The 11,872-nt window shown below is 38.7% G+C and overlaps 1 protein-coding gene across 1 annotated transcript; it reads right to left on the reverse strand.

Annotated features, from left to right (window-relative positions):
* Nucleotides 1–8,423: 8,423 nt before the first annotated feature.
* LOC116747963 (zinc finger protein OZF-like) lies at nt 8,424–10,040 on the reverse strand. The gene has a single exon (XM_032620660.1). It carries the CDS (start codon nt 9,786–9,788, stop codon nt 8,904–8,906), a length of 885 nt encoding a protein of 294 aa, XP_032476551.1. The 5' UTR covers nt 9,789–10,040; the 3' UTR covers nt 8,424–8,903.
* Between the last annotated feature and the right edge of the window lie 1,832 nt (nt 10,041–11,872).

The following is an 11,872-nucleotide window of genomic DNA, read 5'->3' on the forward strand; positions in this document are numbered from 1 at the left end:
TTACTAAGATATATTTTAGTGCTGAGTGTTCTGTGTCAATTTTTCTAGGGTCATGGTATGTTTTTTTCAATCTGTATATTTGGGTTTTTTGTTTCTGGGGAGATTTAAATATTTTCTAGTCCATGTTTTGTTTTATTTTTTATGCTCCTCAGTTGTATTTGTTTTGGATCTCCTTTGTCTATCTTTTACATATCTGTTGTGTTATTTTGAATCCTGTTAAACTTTTTGTTCATTTCCATTTTTTTAACCTTTTTTTATCCTGTATACCATATATTTCTTACCAGCTTTTCAACAGTATTAATTCTCTTTTGTGTTATTTGCAGTGTGGTTTTATTTTCTTCTTCCATTGTCTTTTTTTTTTTTCAGTTTATCAGTAAAAAGTTTTATTCTTATATATCATTTCCTCTAGGAAACTTTCTCTGACCCCTCAATTGCAGCTCTTACAGCCTTCGGTGCTTTCCTGATTATAGCACATCACACAGATTTGAAAACTCCTGTTTGTTTGTCTGGAAACTAGACTCTAAGCTTTGCGAAGTCAGGGACTGTGTTTATTGTTCTTGTTCAGTGATGCATCCCTAGCATCTGGCTTGTAATAACCCTGCCATTTATGCCCTGAATTGTCTGGAAGGGCTTCGAGATGAAGCTCATCACCAGAAAGAACACAATCTTGTGAGTCTCTAATTATGAACATGCACTGAATTTTTAGCATGGTGCAAAAAAGAGTTCTGTACTTTTTCCAGTTGTTCAACTTACAGTTCTGAGTTACATGAATGCTCTAGGAGTCCGATCTTTCCCTAATGACCCTCCAGCTTCCATTTTCTATCTTTTGCCTTCCCCCAGTGTTCTGGCTCTTTATCTAATAATCAAAGCCATGGACTTTCATTTGAGACTTTTTTCAGGGAATATTGAGGATGATTTTGTAGAATAGTTGATTAAAGTCTTTCTTGGAAGCAGGCTTAAATCTTTCAGTTGCTTCTGAGTGGTACGTATATGTGACAGATATTTTTCTTATTAATATTGGTGGCTCATTATTTTGCTAAAATTGTCACTCATCACTAAAGATGCTAATAAGAAAGAAGGTAGATAGGGATGAGGGGTGAGAAATTCTGCTTGCTAATTCTAGGAGGTGCTCAGTAAATACTTCTTGAGTGAAAGAATGAGTAGTGTAACTAGGAGTGATGCTTGCTTTCTTTTTTCTGTGTGTTTGCACGTGTGCACACGTGTACACATTTTTCAAGTATTCGTCAATGTGTATATAAAAAGTTTGCAATAAGAAACGTTGTTTTAAATTTTAAAACTTAAACTGTAAAGAAAGACAATTTAAGTGGGGCTTATTACCATCCCGTTACCACCTTACATGGTATGAATTGAGAGACTCTGAAAGATGCCTCTTACCAAACTGATCTTCCATACTTGCCTCAGGGCCTGCAACTCCACCATCCTTTGGGCTGAGGTGTTAAGACATTTGAATGATTACCAGTTATATCCTGGCTTCGTGTAGCAACCCCTGCCCACTTAAATACTTTTAACATGTTATGATTCTTTTTCCTTTTTCATACCCTTCTTGTATCGTCACCTGTTTGCCCCTTTCGGTTAGGCTGTTGCTTTCTTAGTCACTTTATTGTTTTTAAGCTATCCAGCAGGAATTAGAGAAACAAACAACAACAAAATAAAACAAGTGGGCAGGGACTGGAGGGCCTAACATTTGGAGTGTCAAGCTCTGCTTACTGGCCCCAGACACATGAGCTGAAGCCAAACAAATAACAGTTCTTAGGTTGACATTCAAGTCCTATAATCCTAATCTGCAGCTCCCTAGATATTACCTTTGGTCTCTCCTATGTTTGTGCTTCTCTGAAAAACTGTGCATCTTGTTGTGGGTAGCTTTGTGTGGGGGATAGTGATGGAGATGCATTCAGACTTCTTAACCCTCTCCAGCTCTGCCCTGGAGAGTCTGGTAGCTGCTGCTGCTGCTGCTGCTCATGCAAGTTGTTTCAAAGGGAATGCCTTCTTCCTAGCTTCTCTAAATCCTACAGTTTTTAAGGGTCTAGCTCAAATCCTACCATCTCCATGGTGTCTTCTGTGAATTCCTCAGTGTTCTTTCGGTCTCTGAACCTGACTATCTGGATTCAAATCCAAGCTTCATCACTATGAGAAGTGTGACCTTGGACAAGTTACTTAAGCTCTCTGTGCCTTGGTTTTCTCACCTATAAAATGAGAATGGTAATAGTGCCTACTTTATCAAGTTGGCTGTTGTGAGGATTAAATGGGTTAATATAGGTAAAAGACTGTGGACACTACCTGGCAAAAAGAATAGCTCCTGCTCAGCAATTATTAGATATTATTGTTATTATTCTAATGTGGTTTATAACATACAGTTAATTTTTTGGTTAGGATTTTATGGCTCTACTTTATCTTCTTAAGTGATCTTGGGGTAATGTAATATAATGGAAAAAGTGTGAATTCTGGATCCAAACTGCCTGAGTTTGGGTCCTAGCTGAGGTACTTACTAACTCTCTCTCTCTGATCTTGGACAACTTGTTTAACCTTTGTGAGTCTTGGTTTCATCATTGTATAATGAGGATAATTATACCAACCTACTGCAGAGAATCTTTGTGGGGATTAAATGAGATAATGCTTATAGAGTACCAGATACAGTAGATGCTTCCTAAACGGAAATGCTATTATTATAAATTTTAGTATCCATAGTGCCTAGGCCCAGATTAGGCACTCATTATATGTTTTCTAAATGGTCTAAAAGTGAAATATTCTGCTTTTTCAGGCATCTGTCTTTTGTGTTATTCAGGGACAGAGTGAACAGAAAGAGATGACTGCATCTTTGAGCTCTTAAAGTTAACTCCAAGCTCAGTATCTTTCCTACTTATCAAGCTCTGGCCCTTTTTCTTTTTTTTTTTTTTTTTTTTTTTTTTTTGCGGAGCACAGGCTCCGGACGCGCAGGCTCAGCGGCCATGGCTCACGGGCCCAGCCGCTCCGCGGCATGTGGGATCTTCCTGGATTGGGACACAAACCCGTGTCCCCTGCATCGGCAGGCAGACTCTCAACCACTGCGCCACCAGGGAAGCCCTGGCCCTTTTTCTTGTGTTAGGTCCAATGATGATGAGGAGGAGGAATAATAATAAGAGCAACTACTGTTCATTGATTTCTGACTATATGCAGTGTATGTGCTAAATGCTTTACATAAATTATCTGTAGTCTCATTTCCCTGCGTGCTACATTCTCTCCCTAAGTATTCTCATCCATTATCTTGTCTTCAAATACCATCTATGCCATCTATGTGCTGATGACTCCCAAATTCCTATCTTTACTCCTAGACATGAGGAGCTAGACCTGTGTAGCTCTTCTGAGCTCTAGACCTGTATATCTAACTGAAAATTTGACATTGGTGTTTGGATATTTCAGAGGCAACTGAAACCAAATGTTTCAAAAGTGGACTGTGCCTCCTACAGCGCCTGCCATCTCAATTCCATTCTGCTTTTCCCTCTGTGTATCCTGTCACTACATGGCACCACCAACTATTCAGTTGCATCCCACATTCAGAACCTTGACAAATTCTGTTAGTTTTTCTCCCAAAATGTATAATAAATCTGTCTCTTTCCTTCTTCAATATCACCATCATAGTGGAAGCTACTGTCATTTTCTCTGCGGATTATAATAGCTTTCTAACTGGTCTCACCTCTCACATACTTGTTCCGTTTTAATCTGCGTCTATACCTTGGTCAGATTTTTTCTTTTTACTTTTTAAAATGAGGTATGACATACATATAGTGATATGTACAAAGGGCATTAATCTCAAGTGTATAGCTTGATTAATATTTCCATATGTATATACTCATGTAACTATTCCCTACATCAAAATAGACTGTTTCCAGCACTCCAGAAAGCTTCTTTGAGCTTCCTCTTAGAGGTAACTGCTATTCTGTAGTCAGATTTCTAAAAGTGATCATTTGGGGGAAAGAAAAAAATGAACAAATCTTGAACTCCAGTTAATGATATGCATGGTGAAGTATTTAGGGTGAAGTGTATTGAAGACTGCAACTTACTTTGAAATGCATATGAAAATAAGGTGGACTGGATGCATAGAAGGATGACTAGATGGACCCACAGGTGATAAAACAAGTCTAATAAATGTAAATTATAGACTCAGTGGGTGGTATGTGGGTGCTTACTGTAAAATTCTTTGAATATTTTAGTAACTTTGAAAATGTTCATTATAAAATATTGGAAAAGGGGGATCTTTTGCAAACACAAAAGCATCTTGTTGTAGTACCTAAAACTCTTCAATGGCTTTCAATTGTACTTGATATAAAGTATATAATCTTTAATATATCCTGAAAGGCCCAATATTGCTCCTAACAGACCTGTCCACTTTGTTCTCCCTCCACTCTCCCATCTCCCTCACTGTTCAAGCCACACTTGCCTTTTTGCAGTTCCACCAATATACAATGCTGAATGAGTGAATAAAAACAGCAAAGGTGTCCTAATAAGCAGCACACAACAATGAAAGCAACCTGGAGAGAGGGCAATTTTTCAGAAATACAGTCTCAGGCAGGTAGTATTGTGGTTAAAGGTGGGCAAGAGACCTAGTTTCTAGTTGTAAAACACATCCAGCCATCAATTATTACTGCCCTGCTGTAAACATGAAGTCAAGTTATAGCATAGAGGGGACACTGTTGTCTCCCCCTTGTGACTGTAAGTTCCATGAGGGCAGAAGCCATGTCTAGCCTTTTCTCTGATCTATCTGTAGCACCTAGCATGGTCTCAGCCAGCTATGAAATAGACATTCCCTAAACATTTGTTGAATGAAATAATCTCATTATATCCTTATAACAGACCTATGGGATAGTTACCAATTTGACCCACATTTTTAGGTGAAGAATCTGAAGCTCATCCAAGCTAAATACCTCTCTCAAGCCCACACAGCTAGTAGTAGAAGAGCTAGGATTCATACCCAAGTGAGTGTGACTCCAAAGCCCAGGCTCTTAGGTGCTCTTTGCCTTCCCTAATGTGAATATTCTACTCTTTGTGGAAGTCACCCTGAGAGTGAAAAGGGCAGGGCTTGAGAGGGCATAGGAAAGGAAAGGGTGGTTATTTAGGTGCCACTGGGGTGATTTCCCCTCCCCCATAAACTCCTTTCTATTGGCGCTGGAAGCTGCAGTTTGGAGTCCACACCTGGAAGTGAGCAGTGCCCCTGCTGAGCCAGCACTCCTCCTTAAATTGGTGATTCATTTTGGCTAATCACCTTAGTTATATTCATTAGTTTTCTTTTCATTAAGCCAAATGTAATAACTGCCATTTTGGCTGGGTGTGGGGTTACAGTTGTGTAAAGCACTATGGTGGAAAAATTGCTAGCATAAATGAAAAAGAATCTTCCCTAACCAAACCAGTTTGAGAAACTTACAAAATGAGGAGATCCATAGGCAGTCTCTGTGGCCTGACTTTCCACTGGCCTTTGGACCAAAGCACTCTCTGGCCCTATGCCTAGGTGGAATAAATAGCTGCCCTCCTGCTGTGAAGTGGGGGGGGGGTGCTTAGAAGTCCTTGATTACCATCAAGTCTTCCCCCTTATATGTGCCACAGTATTTGAAACCTTCACTGCTTCAGGTTAAGGGACCTAAGGCCTTATTAAACTTTAAATGTATCCTCTTGGGCCACCCGAAGTCACTATCAGCCATTACCATTTTATTAGCAGCTCTTGCCCTATTTCTTTATTATCCCTCTTCCTCAGCTTTTCCCAGCTGAGCCCATATATATCCAAAAGTACAGATTTGGTCATGCCTCCTGAGCCAGTCCTGAATGAGAAAAGAAGTAATAATCACAATTGTTAACATTTATTAAGTGCTTATTGTGTGCTAGGTACCCTATTAAGTACTTTACATGTATTATATCAATTTAATTCTTAGAACAACTCAGTGAGATTTTTATCATGCTCATTTTGTGGAGGGTCAAATAGAGGCACAGAAAAGTTAAGCAAATTGCCTAAGGTTACATTTGGTTTGGACAAACTAGGATTTTAATCCAGATGGTTTGATCTCAGAGCTCAGTATCTTAACTGTCATGCAATATGGCATTTGTCAGCCTCAGTCTGACCATTTGAAATTGTCTTATTGTTTATCTCCAAATGTGGTATACTTGTGAACTCTGAACTCCTACATGATCTTTAAGTCACAGCAAGAGAAGAACAGAGGCTGAGGAAAACAAATGGGTTTCAGAGTTGGCCTAGTGGAAAGCAAGGGTAACCAAGCAGTTGTGTTGCAGTTTTCTAAGTAATTATTATAAGAACTAACACTTATTGTGGACTTATTCTGCCAAGCACTGTGTTATGTTCATTATTTGTATTAACTTATCTGGAGGCAGTAGTTTCAGAGGTCTAGCCTAGGTCTGTCTCCATCTTATCATTATCATTACCATCTAGGATAGGATCCTATCAGGAACACTGACTCAGTTAACTAGGGCTCTGATACTCTAAAACATCTTGCCAGTACCTTCTTGAGAGGTAAGAAACTGCTCTCTTTTGGTTAACTGCTGGTTTGGGGACTTGTTATATGTGGAAGAATCAGTTAGAACCTGACTACTGACTAAGTGTTTGATTACTTCTTGGATTATTTGCTGACTTAGTCACCGACCTTATTGGATAGTAGACCAATGTTTTCAGGTTTAGGACAGAAACCATCATATCCTATGGGAGACTGAGTTGCCCTCTCGTAAACTGGCCTTTGGGGCCAATTTCCCAGTCTCTATACAGACTAGTCTTATCATCTTTGCAATTCACAAAGGTGCCTTCTTGGCAAGGCTCCAGCCTGCCTTGGGCCTAAGCCTCCTTGAGTTATGCCAGTGACCATTCAAACAGAAGACAGCTACTTAGACCTTTTTCTTGATGGGATTTTAATTTCTTTTATGCTCTTTAGTGGAAATCAGAGAAGAATTCAGAAGTCCAAGGAATCATATGAAAAATATATTTCCCTTTAGACAGTAAAAACAACTATTGCATTTTGTTTTTATTGAGGTATTATTGACAAATAAAATTGTATATCCAACTTTTGCATTTTGAAGCTACCTTGGCAGAGTGCTCTCCTCCATTTTACATCCATCCACAACACACCACTAACCACACTTTTCCTCCCTACTTGACTCAGTTAGAAGGATGCTTTAGCATACTTATCTAAAGATACAAAAGGTGGCACATAACACCATTATATTTGAATAGTCTCAGGTAAAAGGTCTGGTTTTACTTTATTTTTTTTTAATTTTTTTTTATGCTGTCATTTTTTTTTTTTTTTTTTTTTATGCGTTACGCGGGCCTCTCACTGTTGTGGCCTCTCCCGTTGCGGAGGACAGGCTCCGGACGCGCAGGCTCAGCGGCCACGGCTCACGGGCCCAGCCGCTCCGCGGCATGCGGGATCCTCCCAGACCGGGGCACGAACCCGTGTCCCCTGCATCGGCAGGCGGACTCTCAACCACTGCGCCACCAGGGAAGCCCTATGCTGTCATTTTTAATTTTAATAAAATAGATAATTTCATACTACATAGAGAGCAAGTCCATCCACTCATTGATAAAATTTTAGAAATATTTTCTATAAAAAGTTTAGTAGCTGATTGCGAATGAATCCATTAGAACATGATTTCTATAGGTACAGTGTTCCCATCCTCACCCCCATTCTTGTTAATTTTGAGAAAATTTAAAAATACAGAAAAGTACAAAAAATAAGACAAGATATCCATATACCACAATCCAGAATTAACCAGTATTTCAATATATTTTCTTGCAGTATTTTTTTTTTAAAGAGAAATGGACGTTTATATATAAAACTGAAGTCCCCTCTAACCAATCCAATCCCCCCCCCCCCACGCATTCCCTTCCCTTCTCCACTCTTCACAGGCAACCACTATCAAGAGTTTGGTCTGTATCCTTCCAAACCATTTCAAAAACATTTAAAAAACATACATACATGTATGTATCCATTACCAATATATAGCACTGAAATTTTGAGGGAAGTTTTATTCAAATTTACAAAACTGTCATCGTAATATATGTCATTCTGCAACTTTATCTTTCCCCCTCAACGTGATTTTTGATATCTTTCTCTGTAATACATATAGATCTCATTTATTACATTTTACAGATATACAGTATTCCATCATAAGTACTTTCCATTTTGTTGCTGATGGGCATTTAAGTTGTTTCCAATTTATGACTACTACATATCATGCCACAGTAAATAGCCTGGTACACATTTCCTGAGCATACAAACTCAGAGTAGAATTGCTAGGTGTTTTTCAATTTGCTATAAGGAATGTTTCCCAACTCCCAAGGTCATAACCCTTTCAGTATATAACTTTTTCATATTACTATTTTTAACCTAACCCCCTTGGATCTTACCTTTGTGTATAGTTCGTATTTTTTTTTTTCCCTTGGAGAACAAATTACCTCCAAATCATTTTTTAAATAGTCCCATTATATTCTCATCTCCTGATGCCATTTCTATATTATAAATTCTAATAAATGCATAGGTGTTTCCAGAATCTCTTCTGTTCTGCTAAATCAATACCATAAAGGTCTCTTCCTAATACTTGCAACCTTTTTTTTTTTTTACATTGGTGAAGATCTCCAGATCCATGCAGACGGCAATGTTAAACATGTTTTCCATTCCCAATTTTAGTGGAAATGCATCTAAAGTTTCAGCATTACCTGTGCTGTATGTTTTTTTTTTTTTTTTTGCTGGATATTATCATACAAATGTCTTTCTCTTCAGGATGAATTCTCTGGTATCCTTTAAGTTTTTAGCTTTTGTTTCTCTCATTTGTGATGCTTTCCTTCAGAATGATTATTTCTGATATGTTATGAGATGTAAATTCCTGATGAACACCTTTCATGTATCCACAGGTTTTTAATGAGTATGAATTTTCTGGTGTCTAATATGGTGTGATTTCTGGCTGAAAGCTTTCCCACATTCACTACATTGATAAGGCTTCTTACCTGTGTGTATTCTCAAATGTAGAGCAAGGGTTGAGAATTGAGAGAAAGCTTTCCCACACTCATTACAACCATAGGGTTTCTCACCTGTATGGCTTCTCACATGCACCGTAAGAGATGAACTTTGAGAGAAGGCTTTTCCACATACATTGCATTCATAAGGCTTATCACCTGAATGAATTCTCACATGTACAGTAAGTGACGTTCGCTGAGAGAAGGCTTTTCCACATTCATTACATTCATAGGGTTTCTCTCCAGTGTGAATATTTTGATGTTTTATGAGGTACTTCTTCTGACCAAAAGCTGTTCCACATTCACTACACTTAAAGGGTTTCTCTCCAATATGAATCTTCTCATGCTCAGTAAGGTTTGATTTGCCACTGAAAGTTTTCCCACACTCCTTACATACAAAGGGCTTCTCTCCTGTGTGAGTTCTCTGGTGTCTGATGAGGTTCGACTTCTGAATGAAAGCTTTCCCACAATCCTTACACTCAAAAGGTTTCTCTCCAGTGTGAATTTTCTGATGGGTAAGAAGGTTTTCCTTCTGGCTGAAGGATTTTCCACATTCATTACATTCAAAAAGCTTCTCTCCAGTATGGGTATTTTGATGTTTAATAACATACTGCTTTTGGCTGAATGCTTTTCCACATTCATTACATTCAAAAGGTTTCTCTCTATTATGAAAATGCTCATACTCATGCTCAGTGAGAGTTGATTTGTGGCTGAAGACTTTCCCACATACTTTACAGGCAAAGGGGTTTTCCCCACTACAAATTCTCTGCTGACTGAGGTGTGACATCTGAATGGAAGCTTTCCCACATTCACAAGATTTCTCTCCAGTATGAATTTTTTGATGAATGAGAATTTACTTTTAGCTGAAGGTATTTCCACATTTCTTACATTTGTAGGGCTTCTCTGTGTTTGACCTTTCAAATGCAGAGTAAGAGATAAGGTTCAAGAGAAAACTTTATCATACTTAGTACCTTCAAAGCTTTCTCTTCAACTCTAAATTTTCTAATACTCAAATGAAGTTTTGTTACATTCACTGGTTTCTCTCCAGTACGAATTTTCTTCTACTCAATTTGTTATCTAGCTAAAGGTTTTTCAATATTCCTTAGAAGCACAGGGTTTCTCTCCAGCATGACTTCTACATTTATGAGGTGCAACATGTGAGTGAAAGTTTTACCACATTCAGTAAATTCATAGGTTTTCTCTCCAGTATGAATGCTCTGATATCATATGGGGTTCAAAATTTTTTAAATGAAGGCATTTCCACACTGATTTACACCTAAAGGGGGTTATTACCACAGGAGTAAGCTGTGGCAGGATTTCCAAACTAATTGATGATTCTTTCCTACACAACTAAGTCTAAATTGTGTTTCAAACTCTTTCTAGGTTAAGTTGAAAAAGGTGTTGCCTTAAAAGATATAAGGTTTGAGATCAGAGGAAGTATTTTTCCAATTTTCTTATATTCACTGCTTTTTTCCTCAGTCTGTACTTTACTGGAGCTGGATGCAACTTGCCTCCCAAGTCTTGTTGCCTCTCTATCTGCTCATCATCTTCTCAGGCTTCTTCTGGACAAATTTCCTTTACACTTCTTTCTCCAACATCCACAGTTCGTCTTCTTGCTTCAACAGAGGATCACAGACAGCTTGGCCAGCTTATAACCTGCTATTGGGGAAATGACACAGCACTAGAATGTTAATGCTGGAGCCAAAGTTCTGTCCTAGAACTCAGGCTGAGCCCTGGGGCCTCCTGGCCTTCTGAAGGATGAGGAAGGTGCAGTCTCCAGGAATGCACAAGGAAGCGACCCTGTACAACTTCATGTAAATTCAGGTACATTTGAAGAATGAATTTCCATCTCCTATTTTTGCGCCACGTGGATCCAGGGGCCGGACTGACCCGCGGACAAAGACCAAAATGTCCCTGGTTTTACTTTATTTTTAAAAAAGGTAGTAGTCCTACCCATTCTTATTAAAACATGTGCTCTACATCTTCATTATATTCACATAGGTGGGATATCTTGCACAGAGCTAGCCACACTCTGATGCCTAGCCCAGTTATATTTGCTCATTGGTGAGCTGGGGGAAGGGTAGAGTCTGTTAAGTGATGGAGAACAGCTATATAATTCATATGTAGATTAAACTCATAACCTTGGCCTCATGAGCTTTATGCCTTAACATACTGAGTTAACCATCAGGTTTACAAACTTGCTCATATATGCAAATTACATTCCCTTTACCCTGTTCCTCCAGTGCCAATTTGCAAGTGCATTTTGAGTCTTGTGCAGAAACTACCTTTATGCAGATGGCAAGAGCTCTGAGACCAAAAACCATGAAGTGCCTTCTTAAAATGTGAGGTGTCATAAAATTTTGACACAAGGGTGGTTAGGTATACAAAAGAAGTATCTTCTGTCTTGTGATTTGCAGGACAAAAAAATAATACTCATTTTATACTTGGAAATTTGGCTTTTATGAAGTCAGAAAGATAGGTAAAGGAAGAACTAGCTCCATCTCAGGCCGGATTGGTTCAGCATGCCATCACTCAGCAATACCAAGGGATCAGGATTGTATCTCAGTGTGTACATGAGCCAGTTTCTTCAGATGAACCCAAACTATTACCCTTGACCCTCAGTGGGATTTCCCTGAACAGCTCTACAGATGAACAAATTGTATGTGACTTACTAAACCTGTTTCTAGATCAGTATTTCTTAAAGTATGATCTATAAACCACCACTATCAGAACTGTATGGGGCATATGTTGAACATGTAGACTTCTGGACCTTACCCTAGACTTATGAGTCAGAATCGCTGGAGGTAGGGTCCAGAAATCTGCACGTTTAACACATGCTCCTTTTCTAACTACTGCTCAACACTTTATATA

This window comes from Phocoena sinus, chromosome X (assembly GCF_008692025.1).
Source record: "Phocoena sinus isolate mPhoSin1 chromosome X, mPhoSin1.pri, whole genome shotgun sequence".
Classification (NCBI taxonomy): Eukaryota; Metazoa; Chordata; class Mammalia; order Artiodactyla; family Phocoenidae; genus Phocoena; species Phocoena sinus.